Source organism: Schistocerca cancellata, chromosome 4 (assembly GCF_023864275.1).
Source record: "Schistocerca cancellata isolate TAMUIC-IGC-003103 chromosome 4, iqSchCanc2.1, whole genome shotgun sequence".
Lineage (NCBI taxonomy): Eukaryota > Metazoa > Arthropoda > Insecta > Orthoptera > Acrididae > Schistocerca > Schistocerca cancellata.
In genome coordinates, this window is record NC_064629.1 from 928,715,978 (window position 1) to 928,736,698 (window position 20,721).

General features: G+C 43.6%; 1 protein-coding gene across 2 annotated transcripts in view; it reads left to right on the forward strand.

Moving 5' to 3' along the window:
* Positions 1 to 4,885: 4,885 nt before the first annotated feature.
* Positions 4,886 to 20,721, forward strand: part of LOC126185118 (selenide, water dikinase 1-like) — a 165,765-nt gene continuing 149,929 nt past the window's right edge. Inside the window, exon 1 of one of the 2 annotated variants that reach the window (XM_049927937.1) lies at positions 4,886 to 5,228. In XM_049927937.1, coding sequence (XP_049783894.1) covers positions 5,021 to 5,228 — 208 coding nt within the window. In that variant the 5' untranslated portion in view covers positions 4,886 to 5,020. The remainder of the gene's footprint in view (positions 5,229 to 20,721) is intronic. The other variant, XM_049927936.1, reaches the window with a different exon arrangement.

Sequence of the window (20,721 nt, forward strand, 5' to 3'; positions counted from 1 at the left end):
GGGTTGATAGAAGAGATAGAGAAGATCCAGTGGAGAGCAGTGCACATCGTTATAGGATCATTTAGTAATCGTGAAAGCATTAGGAAGATGAGAGATAAACTCCAGTAGATAATTCTGCAATAGAGACGCTCAGTAGCTCGGTACGGGCTTTTGATGAAGTTTCCAGAACATACCTTCACTGAGGAGTCAAGCAGTATATTGCTCCCTCCTACGTATATCTCACGAAGAGACTATGAGGATAAAATCAGAGAGATTGAAGCCCACACAAAGGCATACAGACAATGTTTCTTTCCACAAACAGCACGCGAGTGGATTGGAAGGGAGAACCGATAGAGGTGCTCAAGGTACCCTCCGTCACACACCGTCAGGTGGCTTGCGGAGTATGGATGTAGATGTAGATGTAGAAGGTGTATCATGTGAAACACTTTTTAAGGCTTGTAGATAACAGTACCTAACTGTTACTTGTCTTTTACAACTCTATTCACTTATCTACAACAGAAAATGCATACATGTAACAACTGAGGGAAACGGCTACAGATATTAACACAGAGCTTCACCTAATGGCTCTTTCAATGGATACTGATAGAAATCATTTCATTACACTGAGCTGGCACTAACATATGGGTAACGTAACCAAAATTGTCACTACTGCTTCCTTTGCATTTAGAAATTACTCATTGTGTTGAGCTGCAGAAGGAACTGCTTGTGTACTTTCACTCAGTACTGTCCTATGCTATAATCTTATGTTACACAATAGCAACAAGAAGGAAGTCGTATTTATTCTAAAGAAAGGTGCAGTCAAAATATTGTGTTAAGCTGAAAATGTCAGATCTTCCAGCAGTACCTTCAGGAACATAGGGACTCTTATGCTTGTGTCACATCATAAAATAGAATATGGCTTATAATAAGAGTGATTTAGAGGTAAACTGTAGAATTCATTACCACAACACTAGAAGTAGAACTTCTGAGATAGACTATGAATCCCTGCCTAGAGCTCAAATGGAGTTCTATATTCTGGCGCAAAAAGCTTTAATACGTTGTTGGCAGAATTCAGGCAGCAATGTGAAAATCCCGGTGCAGGCGCCATGCCTCTGAATTGTAAGAATGTAATAATAATAAGTTTCAAAGCTGTTTAAAACTGTAAAAATACAATCACTAAAAACTTAGCAGAATTGGTATATTACACAATTGAGGTGCTTAGTTCGCCTTCGTGAAATCCTCCATCAGGACAGCTTAAATGGATTCACATGTGTTCGATTATGTTTAAAACTGCAGTAGAGAATTCCAGCTACTTCTAGCTTCTTACTGTTGCCAGGAATCTTACTGGCAGCGGTAGCCACGCATGTGGAGTAACTGCTCATACAAGTACTTTTTTGTATCATATGAGAGGTTATAACCGTTAAAAGACAATTATATGTTACCAAATTCATCCACAAATAATAACGCTAATCATCGCGTACGGCCTGTTACTGACAAAGTAAATTTATATGGTAAAACTGCCTTCACTTAAGCCGCCACTGTCTAGACCATTTTGCTCGCTCTTACTTTTTTTTTTTTTTTTTTTTTTTGTAACACAAGTACCAAACGCAGATTGTAACAGATTTTTCCCACTGATTTCTGAATACACGAAATACAGTTTGAGGTTACGACAGGCAACCCCTTTACTAGCTTGTTGCAGGTATTTTCTTTCTGGACTGGTGGCAGGCGAGCAGTTATATTGAAACTTGCATTAGGTGAACACAAAGCATTTGCAGCGATTTATTGTATGCGCAGTCTTTTGTAGATTAGATTAGTTTTTCTTTCCATAGATCCACGCTGAGGAGATCCTCGTGGATGTGGAACATGTCAACTTTTTTTTTTTTTAGCTGAAATAACAATACTAATAGTATGAATATATACATCATTTGTTTCTATTAAAAAATTCGTCACAGGAGTAGAAGGAGTTGGCCACTAGTAAGACTTTCAGGCTCCTTTTAAATTGATCTTTATTTGTAACTAAATTTTTTATGTTTGCTGGCAAATTATTGAAGATGAGTAGTGGACCCCTTTTTGAACTAAAGTAAGTGCTTTTAAGTCTTTGTGCAGATCATTTTTGTTCCTGGTATTGTATGTATGAACTGAGCTGTTTGTTGGAAAATGTGATATATTATTTAGGACAAATTTCATTAAGGAGTAAATATACTGAGAGGCAGTGGTTAGTATACCCAGTTCTTTGAAGAGGTTTCTGCATGACGTCCGTGAATTTACTCCACAAATAATACGTATTACACGCTTTTGGACTCTGAAAACTTTTGTTTGACTTGAAGAGCTACCCCAAAATGTTATACCATATGACATTATGGAATGAAAGTAGGCAAAGTATGCAAGATTTTTCATTTTTATGTCGCCTATGTCTGCTAACACTCGAATTGCAAATACAGATTTGTTAAGGCGTTTTTGCAGTTCTGTGGTGTGCTCCGCCCAACTGAATTTATTATCAAGTTGTAATCCCAGGAATTTAAGACTGTCAACCTCTTCTATCTGCTCTTCTTCATACTTTATGCATATGCTGGGTGGAAACCTCTTACAGGTTCTGAATTGCATGTAGTGAGTCTTTTCAAAGTTAAATGTCAATGAATTGGCTTTAAACCATTTATTAATATCCATGAAAATATCATTATCAGATCTTTCTAGAACTACACTCGACATACTATTTATTGCAATACTTGTGTCATCTGCAAAACAAAACGAACTCTGCTTCTAGCAGTGTAACTGATGAGAGATCATTAATGTACACAAGAAAAAGCAATGGCCCTAAAATGGATCCTTGTGGGACACCACATGTAATTTCTTCCCATTCTGATGATGACTGATGACTTAATTCACTAGTCCCTTGTACTGACATCCTTTGTTTCCTGTTAGCTAGGTATGACTTGAACCATTTTGCAGCACTGCCCGTGACACCATAGAATTCTAATTTATTTAAAAGGATGTTGTGGTTCACGCAATCAAATACCTTTGACAAATCACAGAAACTACCTGCTGCTTGTAATTTGTTATTTAATGAATTAAGTACATTTTCACTGTAGGTGTAAATAGCCTTCTCGATATCAGAACCCTTCAGAAATCCAAACTGTGTTCTTGATAATATGTTATTTGTAGTCAGATGGTCGAGAAGCTGCCTGTACATTACTTTTTCTACAATTTTTGAGAATGCTGGCAAAAGTGAAATCGGTCTGTAGTTTGATGGTATCTCTTTATCCCCTTTCTTGAATAGAGGCTTAACATCTGCGTAGTTTAGCCAGTCAGGAAATGTCCCAGTTATAATTGACTGGTTACACAAGTAACTTAGAATTGTACTAAACTCACAAGAACATGCCTTAATTAACTTTATTGATATTTCATCGTAACCACTAGAATACTTTGTTTTTAAAGATTTTATTATGGAAGTTATTTCTTTTGGTGAAGTGAGTGACATATTCATGTAGCTGAAGCTATTTGTAAAGGCTAGTTTCAGATATTCAAGGGGATTATTTACTGAGCCTGACAATCCCATTCTATCAGTAATGGATATAAAGTACTTGTTAAATAGACTTACCACACTACGCCCATCAGTGACTAATGTGTCATCTACCCTTAATGCTATTTGCTCCTGTTCCTTTCTGGTTCTACCAGTCTCCTCTTTCACTATATCCCATATTGTTTTTATTTTGTTCTGTGACATTGCTATCTTCTTCTCGTAGTGCATTTGTTTAGATGTCTGAATTACTTTTTTTAATAGTTTACAGTATTCCTTGTATTTAGCTAAATCAGCAGAATTGGAGCTATTCTTGGTCGACAGATACATTTTCCTTTTTGTCTTACAGGAAATCTTTATTCCTTGTGTAATCCATGGTTTTATTATAGACTTCTGTTTAATTTGAGTAACTTTTAGAAGAAAACAGTTTTCAAACATGGTACTGACATTGTTCATGAATTTATTATATTTTTCATTCATGTCATAGGCACTATAAACATCTTTACAGGTCATATCTTTGAGCAGTTTTCTAAAACACTCAATTTTTGGTTGACTGACTACTCTCCTGTACTCAGACTTAGCAGTCTTGATAACCTGCTCAGAATTTACATCTAAAACAAGGAGCTGCATGTAATGATCTGATAGTCCATTTATTACAGATTTTATGATGTGATTTTGTTCCTTTGATTTGTCTATAAAAATGTTATCAATGGCTGTCCTTGAGGATTTAGTGATGCTAGTTGGAAAGTTTACAGTGTGAGTTAGATTGACAGACAACATTACTAACTGCAGTAAATGTTTACTGGAAGATTGCATTAGAAAATCTGTATTAAAGTCACCAGCAATCAAAATTTCATTGTTTCTTCCTGTTAAATAACCCAAAATAGCTTCTAGATGATTTATGAATAGATTATAATTTCCTGCAGGTGCTCGGTAAATAGTTACTATTATATAGGATCTGTTATGGAACTCTACTTTTGTTGCACATGCTTCTAGATGCTGGTCTAAACAGAATTTATTAATGTCAATGTTCTTGAATTTATGGCAGTTTTTAATAAATGTGGCAACTCCTCCTCCATCCATATCTACTCTGCAGAATTAGTAAGCTAGCTTAAATCCTGAAAGGTCTAACATATCTATGCCAGTGGTCACTTGATGTGCAGACAGGTTGGGTATGTACGAGCCTCAAAAACATATCGAATACCTTTATACAAGACCTTGCCTTGTGAGTTTAAAAAATATTGACGCAATATCTTTTTTCATCTTTCTTCGACATTTTTACAAAAGCTAGACGTTCCTTCAACGCCTATGAATGGAATGTCTCGCCAAAGTTTCTATAACGACTTATATTCTATAGAATCTTTGGTCTTCAGGTTTTTGTGGAACTGCTTTGCAACAGTACGTGTGGAAGTGTTCCAAGGAGGCGATTCGAATTTGTTAAGCTAACCTCTTTTGAAAGTTCGCGTGCTGAAGCGTAAAAATTAAGTTGTTGTGGTTCGAAGGTGTGATTTGGTAGTTTGTTTAATGATGGAAGCGGCTGGCGGAACAGATAAAACTCGTTTCAAACCGGAAGATCACGGACTAAAGTTGGATTTTAAACTAACTGATTTTTCAGAACTGAAGGGATGAGGATGTAAAGTCCCGCAAGAAGTTTTGTTGAAGCTTCTTGCGGGAATAGGCATAGGCGGCAATGCCGCTATGCTCCCACCAGATAGAGGAGGACCACTGATAGGTGAGTGATGTATCATTAATCTACTGTAAGTGACAATAATTTAGCCAAACAAGAGATGCAGACACATACGAAAACCAGAAATATGCATCACGAACAGATCTCTCTGTTTGTTATTGTTAGAGATCTAGAAGCTGTTTATGTTCCTGATGTGTGGTATAGTTTCCGACGGAGTGCGTTCCTTTTTCACTTCAAAATACTTTTGTCGCATCATCCAAAAATTGTTCGTTACAGTCACGAATGGGTTCAACATTGGTACGTAGATACTTTCACGTAAGTTAAATTGGTTACAGGTTTATTATACCTAGACGATTGTTCGTAACTGTCAGCGTAATACCCTTTCTCGTGCAGCAATGGCGAACTGAGACCAACCCTTTGCAAACATTGTGGTCCTTAGTTCGTACGTGAAATTTGACTTACAAAAACTTTGAGCCCTGCGAATGCCCGCGAAATGTAGACCTTAGTTGTTTCCATTTATGAAATTTGTACGTGCTATCAGATTCCACCCTATTTCAGGTGATGGTGGTTGTAGTTTCATGGTTGTGGGGCCAGTCTGCTGATCGTAGTTGTTAGCGAAATATCTAGTACCAGTGTGTGTTTGAGAATGATGTACGTGTGAAGGCAACAAAAACAGTTTTCTGGGGGTAATTTTCAGATTTTGTGCTTCAGACAGCCTCACCACTCCCACATGAATCTGAGTTTCTCAAATATCGTCTGGTATTATTTGATAGACATATCTTCGTTCGGTTTGTATGTATTGTGAATTGTATTCCTGCTATTTCTACGACGGCATTTGCTTAGAAAATGGAACGAATTTACCTTGAGATTGTCATCTTGTCATTTAATTTTCCATTGTATTGTGACATGAACAATAGCTAAGTTTTCTACAGAATTATTAGCCTTCATCAAACACTCTTCAAAGAAGAACTAATATTTCTAGATATTAGTGTGGCAGACAAGGGAATTTTGAAAATGATGAGTTTACACACGTTTTGTGTGATTGTGAGACAATGTATTGTGAGTGGCCGTGAAACATAAATTCGATATTTGGAACAATAAGTGTCAGTTAAAACATGAAAGGGAAACCCTACTCGGAGGACTATTACTAAGGGTGACAACAGAAATGAATGCAAATCCCATTGTAAGCATCACAAGTGTTGCCATGAAATATGGACTGGAGGAGGACTTATTTTCTCATCTCAAAGGACAAGGGAGTGGCACAGCTGGAAGGCAGTTATTCTGGGAGGTGTTGTGGAACTGTCAAACTCACTGAAATATTTGGGAAACTGAGGAGTTAAACTTACAAAAGAAGTAAAAGACACCGAAAAAATTTAATTGAACACATCACACTCCTTTCTTTCTTCTTTTTTTTCCATTGACAGACTGGTTCATAAACTTTACAGACCTTGATTCGACAGTGAAGAATCCTGAAGTCCTCCCAGCTAGGAGAAGTATTACAAATGATCAGTTCATAATGACAAAAAATAAAATGACAAAATGGAGTGACTTGATGTAAAAGATGACCCAATATGTATTTACTGTTTTGAAAAAATCAGTTTGTCTAAATCCATCTAGAGCCAAAGAAAGAGCTGCTGGAATTTGAAATGAGGTTTTTAAAGCGTATAGGGAGGGTAGATTTTGGTTGCCATTGAAAGAACAAGTGGAACTAGTTGCAAAATCATTCTTGTTTCTTGAACCAGTCAAGACAATATCTGTTTGATGCCTTTCATGGTAAACTCATTCCTGATGTGAAAAAACTCTACAGTAATGTTGAAAAGTATCACAGAGCCCATTAATGTTTAGAAACAGTAAATCATAGTTATGAAATACTGTTTCTGTTTTAAATGTCCATATCTTTTAATTGCAATTGTTTAGTAAATCCCTCACTGTAGTGGTTTGGATGTATACATTTTGTTTTGCAATTAATCTAATTGGTACTCGTAATAGTCCATTAAATAATTCATGCAACATCTGTCTGATTACTTGAACAAAATTTCTAGTTGGTGTGATGAATGGCATGTAGATTTAAATGTAGACAAATGCTGGTAAGTAGTAAAAATAATCCAATAATTTTTTGGTACAATATAAATAATGTGCTGCGTGACCCAGACACATTAAGTATCCAGGCGTAAGATTGCAATGAGGTATGATATGGAACAAGCATGTAAGGATTGTAGTGGGTAAGGTGAACGGTTGATTTCAGTTTGTTTGGAGAATTTTAGGAAAATGTGTGTCATCTGTAAAGTAGACCATGTTTAGAACGCTAGTGTGACCTATCCTTTAGTACTGTTTGAGTGTTTGGGATCCCCATAAGCTTGAATTAAAGCAGTGGTTCCTGACCTTTTAGAGACCATTACCCTGGAGTGCAATCCAAAAGTAGCTAGTCAGGACTCACTCCTCCCCCCCCCCCCCCCGCCCTCCCCTGTGTACTCCCCCACTATTATCAACATTAGTGCCTAATTAAACTTGACAAAAAGATAAATTATATGTATAAATTTTTGTGGGTGTTTTTATTGAACCACTAACTAATGAATCAGACATTTGGCACTGCTTATTTCTAAACACATTTTTTCCTATAAAATAAAGAAATTTACAGTGCATTGCCAGTACTGTTTACAACTGCTCAGAAAAGAAAGCTAACTACCCCATTGAGGATTGACACGTGTTACAAAACATGCTGCCTCTGCACCATTCTTCTCCCTAGAGACACATGCTACACCCTCACCTTGCACCCCCATTTAATATAATAATTCTATATGTCTCAGTGGCCTGGTACAAGTCTTCCAATGGCATGTCACTTCAAGGATTTGTGTGTCCCATACCTACCCAGTTACCCAACTGGGGATAGGCAACCTGCAGTTTAAAGTGGAATTTGAACCACATGTCGTTTCTGGTGGCTACTCATATTGTTGATTGCTAGGTTAAGACACAGACTGAAAAATCTATGATGTGACTGAATTCAGTCCTGCAGGCTCTCGGTTTCCGGCACATGCTTAACCGCTAGAACACCAGATCCAACAATCGACAAAGTTAAAATGTGTGCAGTACACTTAAGCTAATTGTTTGTAAATCACCTGATTACTGGACTCCCTATATCTGAATGGACAGAAATTGGAAGATTAGGCTGCCAAAGCTTTGTGTCTGACCCCTGCCACTAGTAATGGTAATAATAATAATAATAATAATAATAATAACAATAACAACAATGTGAGACCTTAGTTTTTCCCAGCACAAGTTATTTATACAGTTTACTCCACAGCAGTGTAGTAGCCATTATGGAGTTTCTGTTGTGTGTAGGTGTCAGTTTGTGTGTTTTTGAGAAGTGATCACTGAAGCAATTCATTGTCCATTGCTGGAACTATGTAGAACCCAGAGAGGGCAGTTTCATGAGATACTTAAGCTTATGTACGTGTCTAAATTTCACTGTCATCGATGCATTGTATACAAAGTAAACGTGTAGTAGGTGGACTAAGAGAGGACAATGGTGATTATGCATTCGTTTCACTGGCTGTAACCTCCAACACATTGTGTTATGTGTCATGCCAGGATTTGAAAATATATGTAATTACTGGTAACTTATCTAATCTGTATTGCAGTCTTACAAATAGTGTAATAGTAACGTTCTTTTAAAAGTTAGTTAGTTCCATGACTGAAACACATATGAGCCCTTATGTTTTTATCCCTCAGAAAATTACATATCGCCCTCAGGGGTAATGTCCCGATGTTGGGAACCAGTGGATTAAGGGAAGACACAGAAGCAATATATAGGTGGGCTGCTGGATTTAGGTTTGGTAAACATGCAAGTATTACGGAAATACTTTTGGAACTCAAATGGAAATCCCTACAGAGAAGATGACGTTCTTTTCAAGGAACAATATTGAGAAAAATTTAGATAAAGAGAATTTGACTCTGGCCGCCAAACAATTCTACTGTAGCCAGTGCACATTTTGCTTAGGGATCACAAGGTAACAGAAATTAAGGCTCATAGGGAGACACGTGGACAGTCATTTTCTCTTGCTTTATTTGCAAGTGGAACAGGAAAGGAAGTAATTCCACTATGCACCACACGGTGGCTTGTGGAGTATAAGGGGCATTCAAATGAAATCCCCTCACTAGTGTAAAGTAACGGTAACTATTGTATTAACTCAAAGATGTACTTGTACACAGTACACATACTAAAAAATAGTCACCAAAACTGTTGGTACATTTATCCCGTTGTGACACTAGCCAGTCGATTCCATCCTTGAAGCAGCTGGTAGGCTGCTGCCATATCCAGGCCTGCACCCAGTCGCAAACTTCATCCACAGTGTATCGATGTCCGCAGATAGCTTGTTTTAGAGGTCCAGACAAGAGTCACACGGTGAAAGATCGGGACTGTACGGTGGATGTTCCAGCAGTTTCCCACCAAAACTGCTGCATAGCGCTATTGGACAACATGCCTCGGAGTTTCGATTTGCTGGCTCATCTAAGGTTCTGTAAAATGGTTTGACAACGTTAGGCCTTGATGGTTGTTCCCTGTTTCAGAAACTCCACAAGCTGTGGGCCCTTGTGGTCACTCTCCTGCAGGCCCGGGGTTTAGAATAGGCCCGAGGTATTCCTGCCTGTTGTAAGAGGTGACTAAAGGAATCTCACACCTTTTGGCCTTTATGTGATGGTCCCCTGTAGGGTTTGACCTCTGTTTTTCAAAATTTTCCCAAAGAGCGAGCCAATTGATAAAGGGTGCCTTACATGGTGCATCATATCCATTGTGCATAGAGATCTTAAGCCCAATGTCTTGTCATGGCATTGCAGTCCCACTCATCCTCCATCTCTTGAGCGAGGACACCTTCCTGGGTGCGTTTTCCTCCACCCACTATGTTGTGTCGTTTTTTGCGCCGATGATGACCGTGGAATTCTTTGTGCCTCATATCCAGCACAGTAGCCAGTCCATTGTGGTGGGTCCGCCATGTGCAGTATTGGTTGTTGCACCCCTTACTACACAGGGATCGCTCTGCTGATGCCTGCGCCATTAACTCCCAACGTATGCCAAGGAGTAGATGCCCTTCATTGAGGGCATCGGGATGCCCGGCAATGGCCATCCTGCCAGGTGGCCTTTGCTGTGGGTGGATGGTGCCCATGGGGAGGGCCCGAGGTCAGATTGAGTGGCATCAGGGCAATTGATGCGTGATGAAGCATACCACGTCATCACTTGCTGGTGATAAAATGTCAGCAGTCTCTAAGTTTTCCAAGTATCAGTACAGTGCAAGGTAGTATGATCCTAAATCGTTCCCCTCCCTGCCCACACCATGGGAGGCACGCCAGGCTAAGGATGGCAGCGAACCTTATTCACCCCAGTACCTCATATGTACGAGAACTGATGGGTATTCCTTTGTCTCGATGAAGTCTGTTTTTTGTAGAGCATTTAGAGGGCAAGTTTGGGGAGGTGGAGGGCTTGTCCAAAATGCGGTGAGGATCAGTATTGATAAAAACAGCATCCTCTGCCCAGTCACAGGCATTACTCACTTGTGACAAGCTGGGGGTGTTTCTGTTACCATTACGCATCATAAGAGCTTGAATATGGTACAGGGTATTATATTCAACAGGGACCTGCTTTTGCAGTCTGACGACGAGCTGCACACGAATTTAGAGCAGCGAGGTGTTCATTTCCAACTAACAGCGACAAGGAGTTCATCTCGTCTGTCGGGGTCGAGGGATAATAATGTTGCCACTGGTGCCTTCATCTTGGTCTTCGAGGGTGATACATTATCTGAGAAGGTCAAAGTGATTGTCTACTGCTGTGGTGTCAAGCCGTATATTCCTCCCCCACTGTGGCGCTTTAAGTGCTGGAAGTTTGGTAATATGTCTTCCTGCTGTACTTACTGCATGACATGTTGAGATTGTGGACGTCCATCCCATCCCAATACTCAATGTGCCCTGCCTCCAATTCGGGTCTAGTGCGGAGAGCATCATTCCCCTTGCTCACCAGGCTACAGGATTTTACAGCAAGAAAGGAAAAAATGGAATGCAAGAACCTGGACTGGCTGACCTACACTGAGGCCAATAGGAAATTTGAGTGCCTACATCCTGTGGCTATGACCACCTCTTACGCCGCTTCTACGAGAACAGTTCTAGCCCCATCAGTTCCGTGAGTTCCAGTCGGCTCTCAGAGCCGGAAGTCTGCACCTGCCCCCTTGATGGTGGGGGGCACTTCCCTCCCTGTTGCTCCCTTACCACTTACCTCGGGAGCACTGTCCCTCCAACTATCAGGGGCACCAGTCCCCACTTCTCAGCTGGAGAAGCTTAAGTCTTCTTCAGTTTCTGTCTGTCTGTTTGGAACAGGGGACTGATGACCTCAATGTTTAGCCCCCATCAAACCCCAAAACCAACCGTTCCTCTTGCCAGGAAGGGGTCCCTTGGATCACTCCCTTCCCAGGTTTATGCTAATGGGAAAGATGACACCCGCCAGTGGCTAAGGGCCCAAAAGCAGCTTGTCATAGGGCTTCACAATCATCTACAGTCCTGGAGACTGAATAAGTGAAACCCTCCCAGCCAGAGAAACCCAAGGAGCAGCGAGAAAAGTCCAAAAAGAAGACCTCTAAGATCTAGGAAATTGCAGTGCTGCCCACGCCACCGCTACCTACAAGCTATGCACCTGGGTATAAGGTGGAGATTCTGGCACGTGCTGAAGACCTAGATCTCGCTGGACCCTCAGACACATTGGATATAGACTGCTCAGGCAGCAAGTCGTTGGCTGCAGGTGACCGTGAGGAGTAAACTGCCTCATTGAATGTTCCATGCCTTCCCAGTCTCACGATGTCGTCATCCTCCAGTGGAATTGTGGTGGTTTTTTTCCACTGCCTGGCTGAGCTATGGCAATTATTAAGCTTTACACCTGTTTTCTGCATTGCCTACAGGAAACCTGGTTCCCGGCAATGCAGACCCATGCCCTCCGTGGCTATGTGTCATATTACAGGAACTGTAGTGACTATAATAGTGTCGGGTGGTGTTAGTGTACTAAACTCAGTCTGTAGTGAAACTGTGCCTTTTCAAACCCCTCTTGAAGCTGTGGCTGTCAGAATAAGGACGGTGCAGGAAATAACGGTCTGCAATGTATATCTTCCTCCAAATGGTGCAGTACCCCTGAATGTGTTAGCTGCACTGATTGATCAACTCCCTAAACCTTTCCTACTTTTGTGAGATTTTAATGCCCATAACCCCTAGTGGGGTGGCACCGTTCTTACTGACCCAGGCAGAAATGTCGAAGCTTTACTGTCTCTGTTTGGCCTCTGCCTGTCAAATACTGGGGTCGCCACACATTTCAGTGTGGCTCATGGTAGTTACTCAGCCATTGATTTATCAATTTGCAGCCCAGGATTTGTCCCATCTACCCACTGGACAGCACATGATGACCTGTGTGGTAGTGACCATTCCCATCTTCTTGTCACTGCCCCAGCATCAGGCACACGGATGCCTGGCCAGATGGGCTTTTGAACAAGGTGGACTGGGAACTTTCATCTCTGCTGTCACCACTGAATCTCCCCCACATGGTAACATCAATGTGATGGTTGAGCAGGTTACAACAACAATTGTTACTGCAGCGGGAAACGCGATCCCTCACTCCTTAGGGTGCCCCTGGCGAAGGGCGGTCCCTTGGTGGTCGCCGGAAGTCACTGATGCAATTAAGGAGCATCAGCGAGCTCTACAGAGGCATAAGCAGCACCCTTCCCTGGAGTACCTCATAGCCTTTAAGTGGCTCCGTGCCTGTGTTCGCCAGCTTATCAAAAGATGGAAGCAGGAGTGTTGAGAGAGAGAGAGAGAGAGAGAGAGAGAGAGAGAGAGAGATATGTCTCTACCATTGGGAGCCATACGTCACCTTCCCAAGCCTGGACAAAGATAAAATGAGTTTTTGGGTACCAGACCCCAACAAGTGTCCCTGGCATTAATGTCAGTGACGTGTTTTCTACTGACGCAAACGCGATTGCTGAGTGCTTTGCTGAGAACTATGCTCGAGCATCTGCTTCGGAGAACTAACCCCCTGTGTTTTGCACCCTCAAATGGCAGATGGAAAGGAAAGCCCTCTCTTTCACTACATGGCACAATGAACCCTGTAACGCCCCATTTACAGAGTGGGAGCTCCTCAGTGCCCTTGCACATTGCCCCGACACAGCTCCTGGGCTAGGTCGAATCCACAGTCAGATGATTAAACATCTCTCATCTGACTACATGTGACATCTCCTCATCTTCAACTGGATCTGGTGCGATGGCGTCTTTCCATTGCAATGGCAGGAGAGCACTATCATTTCAGTGCTTAAACCTGCTAAAAACCCGCTTGCTGTGGATAGCTGTTGGCCCATCAGCCTCACCAATGTTGTTTGTAAGCTGCTGGAACATATGGTGTGTCGGCGGTTGGGTTAGGTCCTGGAGTCGTGTCCTACTGGCTCCATGTCAGGGCGGCTTCCACCAGGGTCACTGTATCACTGATAATCTTGTGTCCGTCAAGTCTGTCATCCGAACAGCCTTTTCCAGAGGCCAACACCTGGTTGCCTTTTTTTTTATTTACGAAGAGTGTGTGACGTGACGTGGTGACATCATATCCTTGCCACATTATACGGGTGGGGTCTCAGAGTCCTGCTCCTGATTTTTATCCACGATCTTCTGTCGCTTCATACTTTTCGTGTCCAAGTTGGTAAGCCCATATCCAGGAGAATGGGGTCCTGCAGGGCTCTGTATTTAGTGTCTCTCTATTTTTAGTGGCCATTAATGGTCTAGCAGCAGGTGTAGGGCCGTCTGTCTCACATTCTCTGTATACAGACTTCTGCATCTCGTACTGCTCCACCAGTACTGATGTTGCTGAGTGGCACCTACAGGGAGCCATCCACAAGACGCAGTCATGGGCTCTTGCCCATGGTTTCCAGTTTCTGGCCCCAAAGTCGTGTGTTATATGCTTCTGGCGGTGCCGTACCATTCAACCGGAACCAGAACTTTACCTTACTGACGATCCACTCACTGTAGTGGAGACATATCGATTCTTAGGACTGGTTTTCGATGCCCGATTGACTTGGTTTCCTCACCTCCATCAGCTTAAGCAGAAGTGCTGGGAGCAACTCAATGCCCTTCGCTGCCTGAGCAACACCAACTGAGGTGCAGATCACTCTACACTGCTGCAGCTCTACAAAGCCCTTGTTCAATCCTACCTTGACTATGGGAGTCGGTTTTATGGTTTGGCACACCCTCAGCATTGCGTTTAATCGACCCAGTGCACCACTGTGGTCTTTGCCTAGCAACTGGAGCTTTTAGGATGAGTCTGGCGACCAGCGTCCTGGTGGAGGCCGGAGTCCCTCCATTGCAGTTTAGGCATGCGCAATTGCTCTCCAGTTACATTGCACATGTTTGTAGTTCTCCTGCGTATCCAAATTACCATCTTTTTTTCCTGCCCACGGCAGTTCATCTCCCTCATAGCTGGCCCAGGTCAGGGCTTACAGTTCCAGTTCATGTGTGATCCCTTCTCTCCGAACTGGCATCCTTACCTTACCGCCTGTACTTGAGGTTTATTCACGAATGCCTCCATCATATACACCTAGGCCACGGCTTCGCCTGGACCTTTCACATGCCCCTAAGGACTCAGTTAACCATGCGACACTCCGCTGTCACTTCCTCTTGACTCTTACCACGGCCACGAAGTGGTTTACACCGATGGCTGATGGTCACGTTGGCTTTGCTATGTCCGTGGGGGACATACAGAACAGCACTCTTTACCAGATGGCTGCAGTGTTTTCACTGCAGAGCTGGCGGCCATATCTTGTGCTCTTAAGTACATTCGCTCATGCCCAGGCAAGTCATTTCTCCTGTGTACTGACTTCTTGAGAAGCCTACAAGCTATCAACCAGTGCTACCCTCGCCATCGTTTGGTTGTGACCATCCAGGAGTCTATCTATGCCCTGGTACAGTCCAGTCATTCCGTGGTGTTTGTCTGGACCCCAGGTTACGTCGGAATCCCAGGCAACGAACTTTCTGACAGGCTACATGGAAACCACTTATGGAGAGTGGCTTCTGAAACTGACCTGCGTACAGTATTGCACCACAAGGTTTTGCGGCTTTGGGAGACGGAATGGCATAACCTCAGTACGCACAACAAGGTGCGTGCCATTAAGGAAACTACAAATGTGTTGGAGTTGGAGACCCCCCTGTGCGCCTCTCGCAGGGACTCGTGGTTCTCTGTCGGCTCTGCATTGCCATAACGTGGCTGACACATGGTTACTTCCTCCATTGTGAGGACCCACCTCGGTGTTGCTGCGGCTCATGAATGACGGTCGTCCATCTCTTGCTGGACTGTCCATTTTTAGCCCCACTGCGGCGGACTTTTAACTTTCCCAGTGCCCCACATTCGGTGTTAAGCAACAATGCCTCAACAGCAGCTTTAGTTTTACATTTTATTCATGAGGGTTAGTTTTATCATTTGCTCGAAGTTTTAGCGCATGTCCTTTGTCCCTGTGTGTCCTCCACCCTAGTGCTTTCAGTGTGGAGGTTGCAGAGTGGCTGGCTTTTCCTTTTTATCCTCATGGTCAACCAGCCATGGTAACCTGCTTTCTTGTTTTAACCTCTTCTACCTGTTGTGTCTTTGTGGTTTTCTTGTCCCCTTTTGTCCATTTAAGTGTTGTTCAGTCGTCGTTGTGGTTTTTCCTTTCATTCTCTTTCATGCTGTAAGTCTCATTGTCTAATTCTCACCCTTGTGGCATTGTTTCCTTCCGAAGAAGGGGTCGATAACTTTGTAGTTAGGTCCCTTCCCCCCTCTTTTAAACCAGCCAACCACTTTGCTTTTGGAGACTACCTTTGATTCTCAAGCACAACTACTGCTTGCTGCTTTGCTTCTCCATGACTGTCCTGTTGTTGTTGAGGCCCATAGGTCTCTGAATTCTTCCTGTGGTGTTATTTACACTATGCTGCTCGATGGTCTGACCAAGGCAGAAATCTAAATGTACCTCTCTGATCAGGGTGTTATTGCCATCCATTGGGTGGTCAAAAAGGTAGATGCATTTTTAGTGCCCTCTCACACAGTTTTTCTAATCTTTGATAGTGGTGTTTCCGTCCAAGATCAAAGCAGGCTATGAAGTTATCACAGTCTGACCTTATATTCCGAACCCAATGGGCTGCTACCTGCATAATCGTTTCAACCACACTCGAATGTCTTGTCAACACGTGGCCAAATGTGTGGTAGGGATGCACACGGAGGTGGTTTCTGCCTCCTCCTCCCTGATGTATCAACTGCAATGGCGACCATGTCCTGTGTATCTCGATGAGTGGGCCGCACAGGAGATCTGGGTAAAGGAAAAAGTGCCTTATCTGGTTGCTCGCAAGTTATTGGCTAGTCGCAAATCCTGCATTCTACCATCTGGCACTTACAATACTGTTCTTGCTACATCTCACACCATGAAGGACATGTGACCTCAAATTCAGTACTGCAGTTGTGAAATAACCCAGTACTATGGTAGCATTGCCACCTCCTCGTCCAGCTGTGCGACAAGCCACCAAACATTCACCTCCTGGGTCGAAGTCACCTGCTACACAATCGGCAGGCTGGAAAGGACAGAAGGAATACTCTTGTGAAGACATTCGGTCAAAGAGGATTTACAGCTGCTGTTAGAATCACAGTGTCTGCTTGTTCTCTGCCTGCAGGAAACAAAATTGGATTCTCACAACCACTTTGAGCTCACACATTACTCCCCTGTCAACTTTGACCTTACCCCCTAGGACGGCATTGTCTCTCATGGGGGAGCCATACTGCTGATACAGGATGATGTTCATAGTCAACCCATCTCCCTGACTACCCGCCTTCAAGCTGTTGCAGTTCACCTTTCCTTCCTCAACTGCCTGTTCCCCTTCGTACCATTTACATCCCTCCGTCATTAGATGTCGCCAGGGCAGACTTCCTCCAGCTTATTGGACAGTTACCTTGCCCCTTTTTGCCGCTTGGTGACCTTAACGCGCACCAACCCCCTTGGGGCTCGCCCAGAACCTGCCAGAGGTGCACTCTTGGCTGACCTTCTCAATCAACTTAACCTCTTCTGCCTTAACACAGGAGCACCCATCTATCTTCCAGACTCAACGCACACCTCTTCCCATTTGGACCTATCCTTCTGCACTGTCCAGCTTGCCCATTGTCTCGAGTGGTCCATTCTCTGTGACACATAATCGAGCTACCATTTCCCATGGCTTACTCCTACCCCACCTGCGTGCACACCCAGATGGCAGCTTACTAAGGCCGACTGGAGGCTTCACTTCTCCCTGGGGACCTTCGATGAACGACATTTCCCCAGATGTGATGACCAGGTAGAGTATCTTACAAATGTTATCCTTACTGCCACAGAACATTCCATTTTGTGCACTTCCTCTTCACCACGCTCTCCTCAGGGGCTCAGCACTCGTTTGCTGAGCACGGGCTTGGCGACCCTGATCAACCTCTAGGTGTGCCCCATGCTGAGGTGGTGAATGGCTGTTGAGGTGAAACAGTCTTTAGTGAGGAACCTCTGGGGCACCTGCTGCACCCCAGTTGAATCAGTCTTGCTCAGGCATGCAGGGCTCTGCCTGGGTCAACAGTTGTTTCCCTAGCATCTTGTGGAGTCCTTATGGAACTGTCTCATGAAACTACTACTACTGACGGGATGGGTGTACCGTCAGGCAACACCTACTCCCACTCCTCAAAGAAAGCTCGATTAGTCAGTCCTCCCGAAAAGAAGTCTCCGAGTAATAGTAACAGGGTATTAGTGTGCCAAAACACTTTCATTGTAATCAAGCGAAACGGGGGAAGCTTTGAGAAGGTATCCCCTTTCTATATTAACAAGGCATTGGAAGGAATTGCTGGGTCTCTGAAAAGTGTCAAACAACTATGTAATGGAACGCTTTTGGTGGAAACTGCTAATTCCACCCAAATATCTAAGCTTCTGGGATGTGAGGCCTTAGGTGATTACCCAATAGGAACTGAATTGCATAACACCCTTAACTATAGTAAGGGTGTGGTTACTTGCTCCAATATAATGGAGATGGACCCCGCAGAGTTGCGTGAAGAGTGGAAGAATGTGGGCGTCAAGGAGGTGCAGAATTATATGAGGAGAGTCAATGACAAATTGGAAAAATCGGCAACATTTATTCTAACGTTTAGTACTCTCGAATTACCGGAATATATCCTTGCCGGTTATATCTGCCTTAAGGTTTGCCTGTTTGTTCCTAACCCCATGCGATGCTATAAATGTCAAAGATTTGGCCATACCACCATGGGATCTAACGGAAAGGCTACGTGTGGCAATTGTGGAGGCTCCGCTCAAGAGGCAGGGAGTTCTTGTACACTTCCTCCAAAATGTGTTAACAGCTCTGTGGATCACCCAGTGTGGAGCAGAAAGTGTGGGGTTTACAACGAGGAAAAGAAAATTCAAGAGTTGAAAGTACAGAGACGCATACCGTATGATGAAGCTAAAAAGGCTTACAAAGCCATGCAACACCGGTTTTTGCAACTTCTTTTGCATCAGCCCTTAAAACACCACTAGCTAAGTGTGATGCCTTCACACAAACCCAGACCACAGATTGAAATACGAGCAGATGCACTTGTCACTGTACCTGTGGGGGAAACACTCAACTTGCAACTGATGTCGCTCAGAAGCAGTCAGCATTAGACTTACCATCTAAGCCACATACCACTCCCCTACTTCAGAAGCCACCTAAGCCATCCCAGCAACCCAGGCAGTCTCCTCCTGTCAGTAAAGAAAAACGTCCTTCTAAAAGTAGTTCTGAATCCAAGAAAGTGGTAGGTAAGCCTTCAGATCGATGAGCGCTCTCACTTTCCGATGGTGACTATGCGCTTGAAGAAATGGACTTCTAATAGGAGGAACTAGAGAATGTGGAACTGGCTAACGTTCCCCCTGACCTCCCCGGTAAATCACCGCCTCCGAGGGAGAAAGGATACAACGACCATCGCTAACCAATGGCTTCCATAGGGACTTCTGTGTTGCATTGGAATTTGAATAGATATCGCTCACATTTGGAAGAATTGCAGCTGCTGGTCCAGAATAAACCTTTCTGCATCTGCTTACACGAAACGCATCTTAGTCATAACACACCTACATTACGGGGCTACCACATATACAGGAAAGACGATACTACTGTAGGCAGGGCTAAAGGTGGAGTGGCTATTTTTCTTGATGACAGATACCACTTTCTGTTGTGAAGTTTGTGGCATGCCGCTTTCAGTTCAGCATATTGTTGCTACATGTATCCTGTATACTGATATTAGGGCGGCCCTTGGTCTCGCAGGAGATCTGCCCACCGTCCTTGCAGATACTGATACCAGTGTTAACAGAGGGGTGAAATTTTGTGTACTATCAGGCCTCATCCCTAAACTGGTGGGGAAGGGTGGCAGACTTTAGTATGTTATAAACTGCTCTGCATGTGGGGTCAGCCTTTGTCCCCGTCTTCTTCTTTTTCTTCTTCTTCTTCTTCTTCTTCACCACGCTGTGTCCCGATCCCTAGGTGGACTAAGGCTTGCTGCGACGCAATTCACGCATGGAGACGTTCTCTCCATGCTTTAACCGCCATCCTACAGTGGTAAACTGCATCATTATAAACAGTTGTGTGCACAGTGCCGTCGCGTTCTTCGGTATAGCATAAAAGCTAGCTGGATTTCATTCACTGGTTCTTTCAACAGTTTCACAACCTCTTCCGTTGTGTGGGCCAACCTCAGACGGCTCTCTGGGACCAAGATCCATTCCCCAATTTCCGGCCTGGCAATAGCAGATGATGTCATAGTGGATCCTATTGCTATCTTCAACACCTTGGGCTGCCATTTTTTTCAGATTTCGAGCTGCTCCCACTGTCACCCTGCCTTCCTCCATCAGAAACGAGTGGAGGAGGCTTGGGCGATACCCTCCTCTTCTCAAAATCGTGAGTGCTACAGTGCGCCTTTACTATGAGGGAGCTAGATCATGCTCTCACTTCATCTCGATCCTCCACCCCAGGGCCAGATGATGTTTGCATTCAGATGTTGCAGCACATTTCTCATGCGGGCAAGCACTTACTGCTTCATACGTACAAACACATCTGGGCAGAGGGCACATTTCCCAGAGGCTGGCATGAAGCCACACTCATACCCATATCTAATCCCAGTAAGGACAAAAACCCTCTTTCTATCTACCACTCTCTCTCTCTCATAAGCTGTGTTTGTGGGGTGATGGAACATATGATTCACACCCGGCTGGTATGGTGCCTCAAGTCTCGCTATTTACTAACCACTGCACAGTGTGGATTTAGAGCATGCCGTTCTGCAGGTGACCACCTCTTCACTTTGTCCATGCACGTTATGAATGAATGATTTTCTGCGGAAATCCCAGATTGTGGCCATGTTTTTAGATTTGAGAAGCCTACGACACCTGCTGGCGGACTGGTATCCTCTGTACACTTTACTGGTGGGCTTCTGTGACCACCTTACGTGTTTCCTTCAGAAATTTTTAGAAGACCACGTTTTCTAGGTACT